Genomic DNA, 20,356 nt, shown 5'->3' on the forward strand with positions numbered 1-20,356 from the left:
GAGAAAACGCTATTTTTAGTGAAAGGAAAATCCCTCGGATATGCGTTTTGCTCGCCTATTGATTCAATTGAAAAAAGCAGAAACGACGTCCTTCCAACTGTATCATCCTATCCACCCCATAAACGCGTGAAAACAAACGTACACACAGAGCCACGCGATCAGCATAGTCGTGCGTGAAACGAATGCACGCAGCTTGCCAAGTTCCGGCTTCACGCACGGTAACTTCGCGAGGTGATTACAAGCTCGAGCCAACTGGATATCGTGCCAGGATCATAGATGTTCCTCTGGAGTGGGGCGGGAACAGACTGTGGAAATCGAAGATACGAGCAGAGGAATCGTCAGGACATAAGTATGGAATTACGCGTGCCAGATGAATTACGGCCGGGCGATCGATCACCAAGCACGTCCGTGCAAAAGACACGACTTCCGGAAGCGAAGTCTCCGGGTGAATTTATCGACGAACATCGTCGAAAAATAAAGACAGCCTCGTTTTTGCTTCGCAGGTATCCTGGCCTGAAGAAGATTCTTATTGATTTTGTTGTTAGCGAATACCGGAAGGTCGCAGAGAGATTCTTGGTTTATTCCGTTTGATCAACGTCAGATTGACTGGTGTTCACTTTGTATCAACCAGACGAAGATCGGGTTTGAAAGGATGTTGTATTAATTCGATGGATATTCGATCTTTGATGTAACTTCTGAAGACTTTCCGAGGCTTGTTTTAAAGCATTGGCTTTTAGTATTAGTGCCCCGTTTAGAATTCTACTCATGAATTCCTGTCTTGCTGTATCAAAAATTGATAAAGATTAAAAATGTCGAGATCCTATCTCCTAAAGAATTAAGTAGGTCTTACCGAATAAACGTAGGTCGGTAATAAAAATATTTAAAACGATTTAAAAATTGAAAAGCACGTTTAAGAAATTTTATTACTTAAGAAAATGTCTCGTGACCTTTTGAATACTTCCGTTGACAGAAATATTAGCGAAGCTAACAGCGCGATCTCTTAATTGTCTGTGTGCATCGATGCATCAAATAATAATCTCTTAAAATTAATGGGAAGAGCATTTCACAAGTTCCCCAATTACGATACGGACAGCGGTTTCGTTGGAGGAAACTCGATACCAGCGATCGAGGGCGCCGATATTGCGGAATCGGTATAACTGATCGTGTTATTGTCACACTACTCGTAGTACATACATATATTCCATCTGGGCGCATTGGAGCGGTGATATTGACACGAGGCACTCACATCGCCTCACAATTGCACGAAATATAGTATCGTTCCACCAGATAATTATTCTTCGAGCTAATTAATGAAAACTTTGGACGTTTTGTTTCAGCCAGCCGAATTTTGGGAACTCGTCTAATTCCTAACTATCGTTTGGTAATTCCCTCGGTTCGCCGAAATTTGCTTATAATTCCCGTGTATCTCCTATTTTACTGAATTCACATAGAATCGAACTGGGACTCGGATCTTGTTAATTAATAACGTTGAATTCTCGTGTTAATTAGTGGAACATCTGGGATAGTTGGAACTGTTAGATCGTTTAATAATATAGTTTAACTGGTCATCGAACCAGTCGGTCGTGAAGACAATCGTAACAGCGAATCACATTTCATGCTCTAATAGAAAGAACGACCGTGACATGCAACCATTTAAAAAATAACGTTTCGGTTGTCGTTCTTTGTTCCCCGGGAAAAATAAAAGGAAACAATTCTCCCTGACGTGCATATTCACGATGGCGCTGTGTCGCGCGTCTTTCATCCGTGAAACACCTTTGACATTTTTATTCCGAACATTACGGATTTTTATGAAATCGTAATTTCGAAGGTTTATTCGATTCAGTCGCGTATGCACGCTTGAATAAAAGTTTCTGCGTAAAACACGTTGAAAGAATAAATTCCAGACCCGACGGGTGGAGTAAGAAAGTAGTGGGAATAAAAACACAATCGAAATATCTATTTCCAGCTACGATTTTTTACGCTTTTCATCAACCACGCTTTTCCTAAATTGAGTTATTTTAATATTGCACACGCATATTTATATACTACCTTTATTTACGTTTCATTCTGTATACACCATTCATTATATATTCATTATGTATATATATTTTATTTTTCTTTTAAAGTAATGTTGCACAATTATGAATCCGGGGGAATATAGTCGTTGGAGTAAACTCGATCGGCCGTGGTTCATCGAAATTCAGCGGATACGTATTGCAGAAATTTTAACGACGATAACGATGAGCGTCGTCTTACTCACGAATTCTGGCGGGATAGTAGGTAGGCGAATGCGTGGAATTGGAAGCGCAGTCGCCGTTTCTGATTACGATCGCGAATCGAGGATATACCATCGTCCTGGCTTGTATCGTCGACCTCCCGCTGCTCTTTTCGGATTCCGCTTTCCGTTTTTTGCTTTTTATTCTCTTTCTTTTCCCTTTTGATGTTTCTTTCTTGGGTCTTTCATTCTTCTTTTCCCCTTCCTTCTTTTTTATTTGATTATTTTATTCAGTATTCTCGATTTATACGTTAGAATAGTTCAGGTGTGTCGCCTACACGCATCCGCGTTGTCACGCTAAATGCAACGTGCACGCTACGCGGAACAAAATTGCAGACCACGTTCGACGTAGGTGCGACATTGTTCCGCGAACTCGCAGTTACCTTCTAATAGCTTCGATGAAACGATTAATCGTCGACAGGGAGACCAGGTACTACATCGCGCTCAATTAAGGATTTTCGATTCATTGTACCGATATTTCGCGTTCATTAATATTTTTTTTTTCAAGTTCACGCATCGCGCGTATGGCAATTTGTCGAACGGCAAAGAGAAACGAACGTCAACTCGAGCATACATTTTAAGCGATCAAATATTTAGGATATGAGATTGAGCCTCAAATTTGTATTTTAATTAATTATTCGCCAACTGTTCGTTACTACGTATCAATTCCATATGCATGAGTCCTCGAATTTCATGGAATAAAAAACGAAGGAAAAACAATCCTCGTAAATTCCTTTCGTCTAAATTACAGACAGGATCAATTACAAAAATATCGAAGTGATTTCGTTCGATTTTTATCCGGATATATATAGGTAACGTCGTATCTATGAAAATATTGAAACGTTGTTCCCTTGTCTGACGATCGCGCTGTCTGTCTAATGGCGGGACAATACTACTGCCAGCGAACCGAGAAATGTCACTATATCCTACGTCTGTCATAATTTCTCATGCGTTCGCCACGATACTTGGTTCCATTAGGAGCCTTAATGAATTTATATTTACATCTTTCAAAGCACCGCTCTTCTAACGAATTACCTGAACAGAGATGAAAAATGAAATTAAATACATTGATGTGAAATTCAGGAGAAAATTAAATATCCAATGAAATATCGGATCATGTTTCATATAAAAGGCTATTAATTATAAAGGAAGATTTATAGCAAATTCGAATTGTTCAAGGTAAAAACTATCTACCTTATTTTTTCTATTATTACATTTTTACTTTCCAATTAATGACTGCAAACAATCTTTGCATAATCACAAAAACCTGTTGACTCACAATACATCACAGAGCTTCGTTGTAAAGCGGCTGGAAGCAATCGTGGCGTTTATTCCGTGGAGCAGAATCGCCGCGGATGCGGGGATGATGAAAGGGGATCGAACCTATAAAAGATGAAGAAACTAAGTCGACCCATGGTATGAGCGTGTTTCAAAGAGAGGACGTTCTCGATGACACGTTTCCTAGGCGAGGGTGAAAGAGCCCTGGAGTCTCTTCCGTTCGAGTCGGCACGCGGAAATGGATCCTGATCAAAATGCATCAGTCTGCTTTTTCTGGCATCAGTACGATCGAAAAAAAGAGGGAGAAAACGGTGGCGTAAAGATAGACGAGAACGACTGTGTCAGTTGACAGAAGAGGAAGGAGGAATCGTCGTACTACGAGCCTGGGATAAGGTGAGAAGATGGAAGGGGAGGCTGGTTGAAATCGAGAGGAGAAGTAGCGGGTCGAAATGGGATGGCGAAGATCGGGAGTTGCGGATCTTGAAGTATACCGGGCGACAATGGGGTCCGATGTGAAAACTGGCAATTCCTCAGCTCGACGAGCGGCCGAAGAAAATGGAGAAACTATTTTCAGTGGTGGAACTTTCGCTATTGTTGCACGCTGGCTGCACAATGCAACAATCCCCTTGGTCTCTTCATCGTTGAACGGCGTGTTCGTTGCAGCAAAATCAGTAGAATAATTCTATACGTTAACCGAGGGCGTGATTTTTGTTTTATTTTTTTTTCGTTCTTTCTTTTTTTGCGCTCTTTTTTATAGTTCCTCTTTTCTACACGTCGACGCTATTGTCGGAGATGAAATATGACGGTGTCTTGAAAAATTTTGGAAAATTGTTTGCCACCGAACGATATATCTTCGGGGGTTTATCTCTCCCGCGGACAGCTGAATCGAGAGCGGAGTAATAAAATCATCGATACGTATTCGAGTACGTGAAAGAACGTGTTTGCATATAAATAGTCTTACTCATTCGCTGTCTTTGGCGTTGCGGCGCTTTATAACTGTCCATTGTACGATTGTCGATAGTTCGGTATCGGCGAATTGGAAAAAATATTGCGTAATAGGAAGAACCCCGTTTCCGTTGTTGGGCGATTTAGATTATCCAACAGTGTTTTATAATGTCGTAATATCGTCGCTCGAAAATTTACCGTCACGTAATACCATCGATGAAAAGTCTACCGGACAGCGTATCGTTTCGTATAAATCTTCCGTGACAGTGCGCCTTACGGTCCAACATAGGGACAAATTGTCGCGACTCAATTGCGGCGTGCTCGTATATTGCGACCGGACACGAAAAACGTACCGGCGTGTGTCTCCGGCGTAATGTCTCGTGCAAGAACGGTGATTTCAATCGACGTAACTCGAGTATACTATATATCTTAAGCCTCGCCAGATATGTTTTCTATGGTTATAGAACAATTAAGGCATTAAGTTGCTTGACCGCTGAAAAATTACTGGACATGTAATAATTTTCGAGGGAGGAAGGTTGAAGGGTATATTGAAGAAACGAAAAGAAAGGGGATTAATACTGGGCCTACCGATCTGCATATAGACGGCTATAATGAAAAGAATATTTCCATTTCAAGAGAAATGAACTATATCGTCAAAATCATTTTTTGTAATAATTATAGGTTTTGAAAAATTAGAGATTTGTTATTTTCCTAGGTTTGGCAGTTTTAGTATTAACAATGGAAGTTTAAGGTAAAGTAAAATAAAAATACATAGACAGTTAGATTCGAATGACAAAGTTTCTTCCTTGATCCGAGGAATTTTAGAGATATTCCGTCGTCTCGTATTTACCATGACGTCGATCCAAGGCAATTCACTCGATCGTGTCAAAATCGCATAAGAGGCGTGCACACGCATAATGTATTGGAAGTGACGCAGCGCGCCCCTCAGCAAGATAGATTCGTTTCAACGTACTCGGTGTCAAACTATACTAAGCGTGTACCTGCGTCACGGCATTTGGCAATTATCTTGCCTCGTACAGGTATATAACGTACATGTATTATATTCCAGCGTTAGTCGCGCGAACTTTCGTGCGAGCGATAATCTCGAAGCGAGTATAAGCGACAAACAGGGACGCAGATGTACTTCCTTCGTTTTGCGATAACTGCCACGCAATCCTGTAACGCGTGCTCTTTTCCAGTTTCTTTAGGAATTTCCTCGTTGATTCCACTTCACGCTCGATCGATCCTTCAAAGTTACTCGGGGTCGTGAGTTTTAAATCTTCGTTTGATATACGGTAGGGACAGATCCCCTTTTCCCATGCTATCCCGTAGCGAAGATTGATTTGTCAGGAGCGTGACAATGGTAACTGGAGCCGGGAGATTAATATTTATATCGTTTTGATAGCTTTTTAACGAAGTCAAACGAAGAAACTCACGGTTGAATCCCAAAGCGGGTAAACACGGAATCTGTTGAAAAGTTTCGTCCATTTACGACAGTTATCGGGGAAATTACGCTCGAGGGAAGAGATGAATCAAGGGCTTCCTATCTAGCCCCTTAATGCTTTCGAGGTAAAACTCCTTCGATGTTATTAACAAGGCCTGACAAGGACCGCTTTCTTGTCAAAGAAGTCGCGTCGTAGCATCGTCGACGGTATAACGGTGAGCACTTAAACGCATCCACATAGGAATCTGAGAATCCTCCTAATTAGCACTGTAGCTGGGTTTTCAGGTGTCACCGTGGCAAAGAAAATATTTCTCGCGCGAAGAACGAGAAAAACACGGGGCCAAAGGGAACATCACGGTTGAATATATTAGTATACGCTTTAACCGGGTAAAGGACATTCCCGTGGTTATTCCGGAAGCTCGCGTACAGCGGCAAATCCATGCATTTGTGCATATTTCCTGGAAATAACGTAGCCTAGCCCTTCGTGGCATCGTTGTATATCGTGGCCATTAACGAACGATAGTATCGGCCGATTATGCTTGTTACAAGCTTTCTCGCTTTCTCGTTATCGTAGCTTCATCTCGCTGTCTGACTCACACGAATCAGGCGATTTCGATGCATTAATTATCATTCTTTCGAATAATTTAAACAACGGGTCGTTTAATGCGCTGCGGGAATACTCGGTGTTTATCGTCATACAGATTGGAACAAAAATTTATGTCGAAACGAGAGACAAACAGCAAGTCGATCAAGAAGTTGTTGAAACAGAAATTTTTTTGTAGGAGGAAGACTTAGTAGAAATTGTAAACGTTACGGACGAGCCGGATACCGATGATACGTTTTTAAGTTTCGCTCGAGTAGTGGTAGATGATTCGAAGGAACAATAAGTTGTTGTACCTTCACTTCCTTTAAAACCGTAGGCTAAGTAAGATCAACACGAAATACAAGAAGCATTTGTTCTGATTGGTCCATAATGTGTCCTCTTTCGCCATTATCATTCTTGGACTAACAAGTTGCAAATTTTAATAAAATCTAGCGACGTGATTCGGGGGAGAAATAAAAAACGGTTTATCTCATCGTTTTGTCTTAACGAGATCATGTTTCATGGCTACTTTATTCTAGCTGCTTAGTTCTCATCTTCGATACGAGAGTTCGATATTCTGTTCAACGACTCGCTCGTTTAATTCGTTGAGTAATCGAGAACAGAATAACGTTCGTCACGATGCGATGTGGTACTGAAGAGTCAAAGAAGCAAGTGACCACCTAGCCGCGGCTAAAGTTATGAATCCAGCAATTAAACGTTTATTCGAGGTCGAAGTTTTCGCTGCCGGCCTTATTTCATCCGCGTGAACGCAATGCGTTTCCCAACGTTATTTACATGCAAATAAAACCTTAAACCGAATAAATATTTATTAAAACTGTTTTGCCTTTGATGACGGGCACGGGTCAGCCCTGTCCTGGGAAAAAGTTTCACGATAAACATAGGAACAGCAAACTACTAAAAACGAGAAAAAAAAAAACGTAAAAAATAAAGAAACGAACATTTTACTCGTGCCCCTTGAAGAGCACGTAGCATTAATGTACGGAATCTCAGCACACCTGGATAACCAGGTAGCAAACGCGATTTAATTAAGATACGAACAATCCGGGACGAAGGAGGTGGCCAGGATCGATGGAAATATCGGAAAATATGAGCTTCGGGCTTCGTCATCGTCTATAATTCCGCGCCATTAGCTGTAGCAGCCCTTACTGCCACCGCATAATAATAACTGACATTCTTAAAATCGCGATGCAAATACCGTTGGCTATAATTAAACGCGGACTATGTCGGACAGAGTCACGGCCGAGGCGTTGGAAAAGAAAATGTGTTCGCGTCCCGATGTTCCGGTCAACGGAAGGAAAAATCGCGAGAAATGCTTCTGAGCCTTTAATCATTACACGTTCGTTCAGTCACAGGCTTTGTTGGGACGTTCAGTGTAAAAGAGGAAGTATAAAAAAGAAAGAGTAGGCAGAAAAAAGAAGGATAAATTCAGCGTGGACGAAATTGCCGACCGTGAATGCGTAATGCCGTGCTTTATAAACCCTTTAATTGCCACATTCGGACACGTACATCCGGTGTAACAGCGTATGCTTTATTCACGCAGACGTATCCGCTGTCACGTTCCCGGAGGCGCGTAAAATTGCGATGATTAAAATGTACTTGCACGTCGTGCACCAGCTTGCACATGTCACCACACCGTTTTCCCTTCTCTCTTTCTTTCGTCTTTTTTTCATCTCAATATTCATCTTTTTTTCGTAACGGTGCGTCTCTTTGTCCTTCTAACTTGTTCTTTTTTTTTTTTTTTTTGAATTTAGAAGGAACGTAGTACGCGCCGGGGATAACGAATGCCATGGATTTTTCAGAATTTGTTTAATGAAATTCTCGGAAAGTAAATTTTGCTTCGTCTCTCCTTATTCGTTCTTCTTGATTAAAGATCGGTAAGCTCGAGGCTATTGTTTCGTTTTTACTTTGTTTGAGAATCCAATGTATATATCGACAGCCGCTCTCCGAGTAATCAGTTTTTACAGATGGCAAGAGGGCGAATTAATTAACTTTTACTCGACAGTAAGGGTACTAAAAGGAAACGAAAAATTGTATTAATATCTCCTCGTATATTTGACTTTAACAGCGTAGACGATCGACGTACTTGTAACTTCTTTCTTTGATTCAAAATGTAGACGAAAAACCACGTCGAGAGGTAACGATTTCACCAAGATTGCCGCGAATATTATCTTTTGAATTTTCCAGACCGTGGTATACGAAATAAAATTGCGATCGATGATAAGCTGCTACGATAATTTGCGATATTATACATACAATTAATTTTGTCGGTTGTTTCAGTCGGTGCCATGTACGTATGTATGCTGTACGCCATCCTGTTCCTGAAGCTATGGTCGTACGTGCAAGTGAACATGTGGTGTCGTCTAAGCGGCCGAAGAAAGGCAAAGAGCCAGGGCAGAATGCGACGGAAATCTTTGTCGTGCGATAATCTACAGTGTAAGTAGACAATGCTCGCGTAATTTCGCTTTGACACCGTATTTTCCATTTCCTTCCTATTCCCGACGTTTTATATTCAAGAGACTTTTGTATCAATTTGCGGTTGCATAATAACTCGACGGCGCGACGTTTATTTCTATCAACGATATCAATTTATCGCGTCGAACGAAACGGCAAACGTTATTTCGGAATGCATGGTACGCGCATCCCGGCATTTTCGATAACAACTATTACGCATTCCCTTTACATTGTTTCGTGCTTTCGCGTAACACCCTCTAATTTTACGTGAATACCGCCCGAAAAACGTCGACCATCGGGCGTGTACAGCGTATGCGCGTGGATTTTTGGTCGGCCGCCTCTGTGACGGGGCTCACACGAAAATGCTTGTTACAAGTTTTTGGACGACTGGTTAAATCCCGTGTGCAACGGTTATACACGTTTCGCGACCAGCCAGAGTTGGTTTCTATTCTAAGCGAAATTAATTAAAGGAACGCGACGAGTAAAAAAGCAGAAGAGCGTGCAGAATTTGTTGCCTCTATTCTGATTTATTTCTGGATATCAGTTTTATATATGTTCCTCTTGAGATCGATATCCGACTGACTCTGTTTCTTCTTTCACGCTACGATGCATTCGTGAGTTCAAAGTACGCGATGAATTTATCCTGAAAGCCAGCCGATGTAAACTGCAAATATTCGTGACGCGTAATAGACTCTGACATGCATACATTACAGCCTACACGCGCGTCTTTTGAGCGTCGCAATACAGTCCTCCACGTTGTTGGTATTTGTTCGCTCCTGAAGTTGCATACAGAATGTCCTGCTTGGTCACGACGCGTGTGCACATCCCAGCTTGGTACGCACACAGAGAGCCGTAGTGGAAGAGGCGAATAATTTCCACCCAATTTAAACTCTCGATCAGCCTCGCCTCTGTTTCCGGGTATTGGCCGGTTAGGTGGTGGTATATCGATTATTCAGCCCGGCAAAGTCAAATTATACGAGCGACCTTTCCCCAATAAACTCACCGCATGGAATATTAACCCTTCTCCAACCTCCTACGCCACGGTCTCCTTTCGTTTCGCCTTCCCTCTGTTTCTCCCTGTACGGGAGATTGGTAGTACTGCAAAGACCTCGTGTATCATTGTGACGCGTTATGACCCTCTTTCGTGCAGTGGAAATCTGTTACACAACTCTTCCGCTTCCATAGAGACGCTTTAAGGAGACTTCGAGGGCTGTAGAAGTCACTTAGAAAAAATCAATCTGAAAAAATTACTCCCTCTATGTTCCACGAAGCCGCGTTCACCTACACTCGCCCGTTTAATCGCGTCGTATTTCTTTTATGCTGGTATTATCGTTGTCGAGATTGTGCTCCTTTTATTCGTGATTCTGCAAATAACGATCTTTATTCGGTAAATAAGCGATTACTAAAACTTTTGGAAGTTGAGATTCGGAAAGAAGAGAAATCTTTTCTTTGCTCTCCTACAAAGGCAATGTTTACCGTTGCATTCTTACGTTTCTCGTTGGTATTATTTGCTCCACTTATTGTTAGTCAAATAATCAAGTAGAACATGGAAAAGAGAATCTCACAATGATGCCTGTATGCCTGGTTCTATGAGTACGATGTACCGTTACGCTTACATAAAGAGACATACCTCTGACGTTGCTGTTTGCAAATTCGATTCGAGTCCATTTGGTAGCTGGTTCTCTTCTCGTTTCCTGAGTTCCTGTTCGCGGCCTAGGCTCGTTAATCAACGCCAAGATAATGTGAGAGGAAGACATAATGGTGGATGCATGTGAATGGTGAGTCGCCGTACTGATACCTTTCCCGGAAACACGTGGTACAGATGTTGAGAAATGGTCGAACGTTAAGTATCGCGCGGTAGGATAATGTAGATGTTAAAACGTTTGACCATAGCCGACCGCCGTTTCCTTTCAGACATAGATGCGCAATTACCATGATTATTCATCGGCCCAAGAACGAAAATTTCAGACTAAGGAAAATTAGACGACTGTTAATTCTTCGCTAGATCGACTCCGCTGTTCGATCACACATAACGTTACCAAGCGAAGTATGAAAAGCGCCGCGGGCTGATATAATTATCGAAATTCGATGGGACGCCTGGGTTGCGGCGAGCAGAGCACGCATCACGGCTTCTACGATCGATTCTCTTGATCGAATCGAAGTGGCGCGATCGACGAATGCATCCTAGTTACGGCGGAGCCACGAGCGCGTGTATAATCCTGCCTCTGTACCTCGTGCCGTGTAATTTTCGTCCTCTGCACCCTTTCTGCTCTCTATCGGGCGAACGCCAAGGCAAGCCGTATTATTGCGTCGCATAATGACGGTGTTGACTTTTGCGAGCGTTACGTTGCCGCGCGTACGCGACTTTCGCGGAAGCTTTTTATCTGTGACATTTAAATGAGGATTTAGGACACAGATAAAAAAAATGCATATAACGTGCAATTTCCCTGATATTCGATATTAGCGATCCAATGTGAGTAAAAGTGTCTGTAGGGTTTCTCCTACTCTCTGGTTTAGATTAAATGTCTTGATTATTGATCTCTTTATACAACTACACACGTTGGCGTATTTCAATATAGAAAATTGTGTCCATGTCGGGAACGATCTTTCCATTTTTATGTAAGTACCATGCAGAAGTCATTTATTCTCTCTTCCGTTTCATCGTATATTGTACCGACATTTTGTAAAGAACAGAGTTTCTGTGTAACTTTAAAAATTTTCTTGGAACAAGTGTGGTGAATATCTACTGTTGAACCAAGTTGCGATTGCGAATAGGATTTCACTAAAAAACTGACATTGAGGGTAGCAGTTTGTAGCAAAAAAGGATTACATAGCAATGCAATACAATACCCTCTTGACACAGAACAATACAATCAATTACAAATATTACAGGATGCTTTGAACCACTTTTTAGATTGCTCCTTAAAGAAAGAAAGAAATTTTTTAATTGGAAAATGAAAACTATATATACCTTTTCTCAAATTTTCCATGTCTGAGACGTACCAAATGCTATGAATTACAAGAATTAATGAACAGGAATGTGTAACGAATGAGTAAGTTAATTTTTAGTGATTAGATTTTGATGTACAAACGAGCTCTACTAATCCTCTATCGAGGAATTATTGTTTACACTTATGTCACTTGCCTACAAACTGATGATATCGTCAAATAATGAGATCGAAATCGAACAGTGATTATTAGTTCACTACATGCCGCACTGTGATGTTCGTACCAATCGATTGGTTAAAACGAGTTCGATGGCCTTTCTCGCCGAACGTTACTTTCAATAAGCAATCTTCTCTAATGTCTCTCTTAGCCAGCGCAAAGCGAGAAAGTCCTTTCGGAACGTAGACACGAACAAACGGACCTTGCCGATCGGTCGAGTAAAAATAAAGCGGAAACGGTCCAGTCTTGAGCCAAACGTGGTTCGTGGCTATCCTTTCGCGTGCCACGTCGCCATTCCGACCAACGAGTTCCTGGTGAATGTCGTGGAGTTTCCTTAGGAAGCCCCTTTTTTTCATCGCTTTGTCGAGGGAAGACCGCGCTGTCGTGTGATAGTTGTTTGCAGAGAAATTTGAAAATTTTTGCAGCAAGCGGGATTAATAATGTATGAATGACGAGGGAATTTGCAGAAGGTATTCATTTTCGGGGGGTTTTAACATTGTGGCGTGACGTTCCTTTTTGAAATGTTGGCAGTTTTTAGAATTAATATCCTGTTCATCGTCGTAGTCATTTTTGAACAACCTTGTGTAAGTGAATTCGTGATAAAATATTTAAAGTATCGTGCTATTTAGGAGTATGAAAATGGACTATAGTTGGATGAAATTTTATTCTTCAATTTTCAATACGGGGATTTATTTAATTATATTATCTACATTAACGATTTTATGTAGTAACATAAAACTTGTTTGCTAACTTCACAGAGATGGAAAATTTTTCGTGGATTCACGTCTCTCATGGATGCAAAAATCGGCTAGTTAGTGGTAATCCCTTACTTTCGCGTAATGAGCAAGACGAAAATCTGGAAATAATTATTCGTTTGTAGGGAACATTTTGTTCTATAATATCAATGTTATACATAGTTCCACATTCTGACCAATTCGTTCATTAAAACATACTAAAACCACGGCTGTTGGTATTAATGGTAGTAGCATGAAATTCCAAACCCATTGTGGTTATACTGATATCTTTCTGATACTCGATATCATTCTCACACGTAACCCAATAATGATGTTCAATAGTATCTTAAAATCCTTCTGTAATAAATGTAAATTTTTTTTCTGTAAAAAATTTTCAGAATATGAAAAATTTAGTTTTTTTTTAAATATCGTACAATTGACCCTATTTTGCAACAGTTTTTAGTTTCTGGTTCTTCAAGGCCACTGTTTTCAAAATTTCTATCGTTTACGGTTTTAAATATTATACTTACGCAACGTTAAATATGCCGTCATATATCATGTGTCGGGAGAAGAGAGTCGTTTAATGCTACTGTCGGACGAATTTCCTCTAATTTATTACTCCGTTGACGTCCAACCTTTCGTACCGCGAGCTCACGGAAGCATCTACGCGTCTAAAATCTTCTTACGTGCCGGTATCACGGGCTTCGCAGCACTCGCGAGAACTACGAACCCAACAAGTTCGCACCCCTCTGTTCTTATCATCGTGGGGTTGCAAGCTGGATGTTACGAAATCGTGCAGGCTTTCATTCAGGGAAGCAATTTCTATTTTTTTCCAATTTCTTCGGGAGATTAGAATTTGTGTTATTTTAGGAACTTGTATCGTGCATAGTTTATCGATACAAGTTCCTAAAGTAACAAGAGTTCTAATGCCCAAATCTATATCCGGAACATTCGATATTTTCATCCAAAATTAAAAGATTTCGGTAGAGGTCAGTTACTTAGCATAGTTATTCAGAGTTTCAACAATTACACGCGATTACTTTGAAAATGAGTCCTTGAACGATAAAATTTTTATAGAATTAATCACGTGTCGATTGCTTACGCATATCTGTTGAGAATTGTGGATCCTAATTACCGAAATAAAAGTAAAGGAACACTAAGGTCACACTTAGAATTCATATTAAAATAGTTTTAGATTTATTTAATAAATAATTTCCAGGATCTTCGTCGATATCGACATTTGCACGCGTCTCAGTACTCTCTTTGTCTCACCATCTTCTATATCACACTGCCAACGGAACAGTTACATTCATCTGTTTTTTGAGACGCCGCGCACACACATACTTCCACACACTCATATTCACATACGTGTGTCACTACTTCGCGGCCAATATAATCTAGCACGCAAAATTATACATATCTCAATAATATCATTGTTTGAGTACTGCCGATCTATGATACACTGTAACTCATGACGTGATAAAATAGAACCGGTTGGAACTATGAAAGAGCCAGCAGCAAGTTGTCGAAGAAAGCGACAAAGGGAAAAGGAAGGCGAACGATCGAACGGAAGGATCGCACAGCGAACGAGAAATCTCACAAATTAAGCTTGAGCGGTACAAGAGACGAAGCTTCCGACCGATAGGATTGGCTGCAATCTTCGACAAGGCAATCCGGCGAACCCGTAAATTTCCTGGAACAGTGCGAACCGAGCCTAACAGACCCCGGCTGTCTCGATACCAGTTGGCCACAATTTCCCGACGACATGGAGATCTAATTCTAGAAATTTATTTGCCCGATAAACTGAAGGTGTTTTCAGGCGGATCCTCGAAACGTTCGTGATTCATTAGCCAACGGACGGTTTCCAATCCATGGACGTCGTTTGCAGAACATTTTCTTTCGAAAATACCCGGGTCACAGTTGCCAGCCACTTTCCGACGTGGTTGTTCCCGCGAATTATTGCACGCTGATTCGTATGGTAATTAGAGGAACAAAGTATCGCATAGAAACCGGTTATCGACCGTAATAAATTCCGAAAGTTCCCGAGACTTTAACGACACTTTTCGACTCCTTCTGGTTATTACATTCGATATTGGTCAGCAAAGCGATCGAACAATCCTTCGATATTTTGACAAAGAGGTCGGTTATAGCGATTCAATTCGATTAATATATTTCTCACTCATTGGAACATCTATTGCGAATCAATCAACAAATTTCGACGATGGAGCAATCGCACCGGGCACGAGGATCGTGTATTAAAAATTCCAATCGCATCTCTGCAATGGCATTGCTCGCATGGAATCCTCGCGATATCTCACGGTTTATCGCGCACATCGGTTGATCATCGCGCGGCATCGTATTAACTCGAACAACGACCAGACGAAACAAGGAATTCCGTGCTGTTCGGTATTGAGTACCAAGCAGCCAGCCACCGTGCTGGGAAAAAAACATGACGGAGAATAAATGAAGCAGCTATGAGATCAGTGGAATAAGAGCGAGAAAGAGGGGACAAGAACGGAGCAGAAAAACGGAAGTGAGACGAACGAAAAAGAGGCAGGAGGAATTTAATTTGGACGAATTCTTGGGCACTTATTACCCGAGGCGAGGGCTCGAGGCCCATGGAACGTCGCTAGGCGTCGTTCCGAACGTCTCTCGTCGGCACGATGGTACTCGCGGCAGTCACGTCGATTTCCTCCCGGTTGCAAACAGCGTTTTGGACGTTGAGCGTGTCGCAACGACTCGAATCGGACCGATCGCTCGGTTCCACGGCCCTTTCCGGGTAACAGCCGGCGCGTAACTGAGCTTATTTGAATTCCAGATTGGATTATCCGTTGGATTTGGATAAATGAGGGGATTCTATCAGTTAGCTATTCGTGCTGGCAGGGGATTAGGCGCATAGATGAGAATCGGTCGCGTTTCGAGTCAACCAACGAGAAAAAACTTTCCGCCGATCCTGGCGAAATTTTGTCGTGGTATACACTACCACGCTTTAACGTGTTCCACCGCCTTCATATTGAAATCGTGTAATAACGATGACTACCGTAACAGTCGCGTAGCAATTTGAACTTACGTCGCACGAGGGATCGAAGTTTAAATACTCGCTGGTTTTTCTTGGAAAGATTAAACTACACCGGCTCTTCCCGGTCCTTGGGGATGCACGGAATGATTCTCGAGCACTGCACGGCGGAGCAACTAACTTCCCGGGTACCTTTTCATCAAATTCCCCGTTGAAGCTTTCACTTTCTTCTTTTTTCCTTTTCTTTCTCTCTTCCTCTCTTCTTTCCTTCCTTTTATTTAGTCGATTTTTGCTTTTCTCCGGTTTTGGCCCGGTTGCAAGCACGAGAGGCTGTCCAAGGGTTCGCGAAATTCCTGTTGCTTGCCAGCCGTGGCGTGTGATTCATCGCTGTAATCTGTTTTTTCTCCCTTTAGTCTAACGCGGATACGATTCTTTGTTGCAGCTTGCATCGCGAAGCAAAACGGCGACCTGGCCGACGACTCGAAGCACAAAGTAGACGGCATGGTCTTGGTGCAATATCCGGACAACTTGAATCTCCGTGATCTTTACTACTACATCCTGGCGCCTACCCTCTGCTACGAACTGAATTTCCCCAGAACACAAAGGATTCGAAAAAGGTAAATAGCGAGAGGTCGAATTTTTTTTTTCTTTTTATAAACCGTTTGATCAATACATTTTAGGAAATATTCGAACGTTTTAGTTTTCCGTGCACGGTGAAATTGTCGGAAAGATTTTTAAAACAAAGAGAAGAGAAACTCGAGATATATTTTAGAACCTCTGGTATCATTGGATATTCTACGCCTGGAATATACGTTCTATAAAACATCCATCATAGAACAGCCCAATATTGCTTTTTTTCTCTCTTCGCATATTCTATTTTTGAAAATATAGATTTAGTTTTAAAATAAGTAAAACCTGTTCCAGTATCCTGCTTTTAAGAAACTACTTTTTACTTAGTCATCTTAAATAATCGACATCGATCGCTCTGAAAAAGGTATGTTCGGTTAAGTTGTTAAAATCACTAAATTTTTTAACTCCAGTTTACGAGAAAATTGCGCAGCTGAAGTTGCTTTTCGTTCTAATCTCCGCAGCGTACACATTTTTCTACGTAAGAGTGGTAGATCTTGGCCAGGTTTGCACGTCACTTGCCGAAAAAGTTTCCCTTCTTCCTCGGTTTCGGTGGTGCACACTTCCTTTTGGAAGAGAGCAACGAAAGGGAAGAAGGCAAAGTTGGCGAGCGGAAATGTTCGCGAAATTAGATTTAAGTGGGCTATTGTTGGGAAAATAGAGAGAGGGTACGTTTGGATGGACTCGCCCGGAGGCAAGGTGATGTATTCCTTTTCGTGCTTCCGGGTTCGTACTTCCGATTGTATCCGGAATCCCGGAGATTTTCGTGGAACACTTTCCTCCGTCTGTACGGACGTATTTCGACGATGCATACAGCCGCCGCCGCCGCCGCCGCTGCCGATTCGGTCGGATGGAATGCATCGGCGAAAGAGAAGTCTGTGGCTGGCCGACGTTTCTTGCCACCGGCAGTTGTTGGCCCACGAAAATCCCAGGGACGAATTGCGACGGGGAAAAGAAACGTCATATCGCGTGATTCCCTCTTGTCGAGTCATATTTTTGGATTTTCTCGGCGAGCGTGGCGAATTTTCGACGTACACGGAGTGTGCATGATAAGAGAAATGTAACCAACGTGGCTAATGTATTATTTGCAGAAAAGTCGTGACGTAGACTAAAAAGACGTGGCTGACTCTGTTTGACTAACGTACGGTGGAAATGGGTCATGCTTTTACAGGACTAGAAACTCTCGGTACATTTTCTCCGAAGCGAAATAGTATATTTAAACAAGGGACAATATTTTTGTTTTACTACGTCCGCGTTGAACGAGTCTGTAATTACGTAATTCACGTTTTTCTTATCTGTGCAGATTTCTAATTAAACGAATCTTGGAGGTGGTGGTCGGCTTGCAAGTAGTCATGTCGCTGTTCCAGCAATGGATGATCCCGTGTGTGAAGAATTCGCTAGTCCCATTCAGCGTAAGTGTTTCATTTAGTCTTTCATATAGCCCGTTAAATCCTCTGTACAACGGCGCGATGGAAAAATCTCATTACGCCTGGAGAAACGGCCCTCTAGAACATCGTACATCATAGAAAACAATTTTCCATTTTCCTTATCCGTTTTACTTTCGTGCTCGTTGAACCAGTATCACGGTACTAGTATCGCGGCGCTATGCATCACGCGTTTATCCCTTTTATTCTTTACTCGAAATAAATAATAATCTATCGTTCGATATATCGACGTGTATCGCGAACGTTGTTAAGGTGGCTAATTATTTATACGAACGGTCGTAAATAAGATCTAGGAGACTAGCCATTGGAAGCAAAATGGCTCCTAAGATAGTGAGAGTGGATGAACAGAAGTGTAATTTGGTTTCAGCAAATAGGTACGATCAATCTTTCTTGTAATTCCCAGACTGCTAGCTACGATACGCACAAATATATGGTCGACCGACCCCAACCTGTTCTATCCAGCCTCTCGCACGCCCGTTCCTCACAGAAAATCCCCATGCACCCCTGGGTAATGACATGTTTCTACGCACACCGCACAATAATGGCCCTGACGACCCATCAGTTTTTATCTCGTCAGGCTGTTAAGCGGCCTCTTCGCTCCTCTTTTTCCAGTTATATTTGACAGGCTGGATCATTTGTTAGGAAACATGGTCGTGAGGCCCGGCTCTCGCAAAAATCGACCAAGAATTGTACGTGTTTCGCCGATGTATCTCGCCACAGTCGACTGTAATCAGTCTGAAGCTGTAAATATGGCGGATAAGCTAGTTGGACAATTTGGACGGAATGCAACTTGGAGAATACGATTGTATCTTCTATTATTGGCGATACAATGGCGCAGGAAAATAACGTCCGTCCAGGGAGAATGATAAAGTTAAATGAACAACGACATTGATGGGCAATTCTGTTTGATAATTCAGTCGATCTGTGTAATGGTGTGGTGTATTTTCGGTGTAAATTTCGTCGATGGCAGGGACAAGAACGGAACTTGAGATCGTGAGCTGGCAATTAAACTCGTTCATTCTCGTCGATTGGTCGATTTACTCGTTGCCTCGTTATTCGTTATCGAATCGCGGCGTATCTCGGCGTATCTGTTATTTACAGCCGCCAAATCGCAACGTTGCGTTGTCAAAAAGTCGAAAGAGAAGAGTTACGTCGCTTTCATATGGCACGGTAAACCGCGGGCGTGTTAACTCGAAAAGGGGTGAGAGACTGTAATGTCGCAAAATTATTTTTCACCTAGCATTGGTCCGACACGAAACAGCCACCGCGATAAAGACAACGGCGATCTCGTGCGCGTAATGAGTCGACGGCAATTTTGCCAGCACGTGAAATTAGCGTTGCGCGAGCAGCAATTGCCGTGGAAACAATACGAAGAACCGGCAAACAACGTACTGACGTTGCCACCATTTTTCACTAATTTTTTTCCTCCTTTACCTTTTTGCTTCATTTTAATTTGTTCGTCCCTTCTTTTCATCTTTTATTCCTTTCTACCCTTTTTCACCACGTAACTCTTTACCTTTGGTTAACAGTTAAATCGCAGACGTTCCAGTTCGTTTCACGGTTAGTGAAGTACCGGGGGTGATCAACAATTTGACGTTTATTCGTTTAATTCTGTGACATTAATTGAAAAAATTCAACCAGGCTGCGGTTTTGATTGTTCGTTAACGAGGAGATGAATAGCTCCGCTGCCAGTGTGCATCGGTGGCAGAAATTTCCCGCGTGTGTTCGCCCAGTTCGTGGATTTAAATGGATCCTTTTACGCGGACAGTTTTAACCACGGCTGATCCGCGCCGGACATCCGCGGTTTACCAGCTATATCCATAGATGGCCGTATAATGTAGTCGGCTGTTACCAATGCGCTACCATCCTAAAACGTTGGAAATTTTGGTGATTTCTTTGTTTCGAATGGTTCGTCACGTGTATGCACATTTTTCTTTCCCGCGAGAAAGATCAAGAGTTTCACGCAAATGGAATTGATAACAGGAATTAGTAGATACGTTCGTGTATGGTCAGATGTTAAAATTTAGAATGTCACGAACACAATTATTCCAGAGTTGTTCTTAATGTTTCTCCGTACCGCTTAACGACGCTTTTCACTGTACACTTCATTGACAACCACCACACTCCACTTTTATTACCTTCTTCTCTGTAGAATGTTATAAAACTATTCAAGAAGTTTCCAGCTACTCGTATTTTCTTTCATAATTAATGGTACTGGCTAAGAGAAGCGTATTCACGATGTCGTACATTTTTTATGAGTTCCAAAATTGAAATATTATCATAGTGGAAGGTACTTAGGGAAACACTCTTCGGAAAATCTAATATGCTACTTCTCGAGAGTAAAAAACTGAAACTTCCGGTTAATATACTCT

General features: G+C 41.9%; 1 protein-coding gene across 1 annotated transcript in view; it reads left to right on the top strand.

The window, feature by feature from the left end:
• The window catches only part of mdy (diacylglycerol O-acyltransferase), an 87,767-nt gene that overhangs the window by 46,638 nt on the left and 20,773 nt on the right, over positions 1 to 20,356 (top strand). The window contains exons 6-8 of the mRNA XM_033350189.2: positions 8,824 to 8,979; positions 16,355 to 16,529; positions 17,843 to 17,951. Of these exons, the coding sequence (XP_033206080.1) occupies positions 8,824 to 8,979; positions 16,355 to 16,529; positions 17,843 to 17,951 (440 nt within the window). The remainder of the gene's footprint in view (positions 1 to 8,823; positions 8,980 to 16,354; positions 16,530 to 17,842; positions 17,952 to 20,356) is intronic.

Source organism: Bombus vancouverensis, chromosome 11, assembly GCF_051014615.1.
Source record: "Bombus vancouverensis nearcticus chromosome 11, iyBomVanc1_principal, whole genome shotgun sequence".
NCBI classification, from domain to species: Eukaryota; Metazoa; Arthropoda; class Insecta; order Hymenoptera; family Apidae; genus Bombus; species Bombus vancouverensis.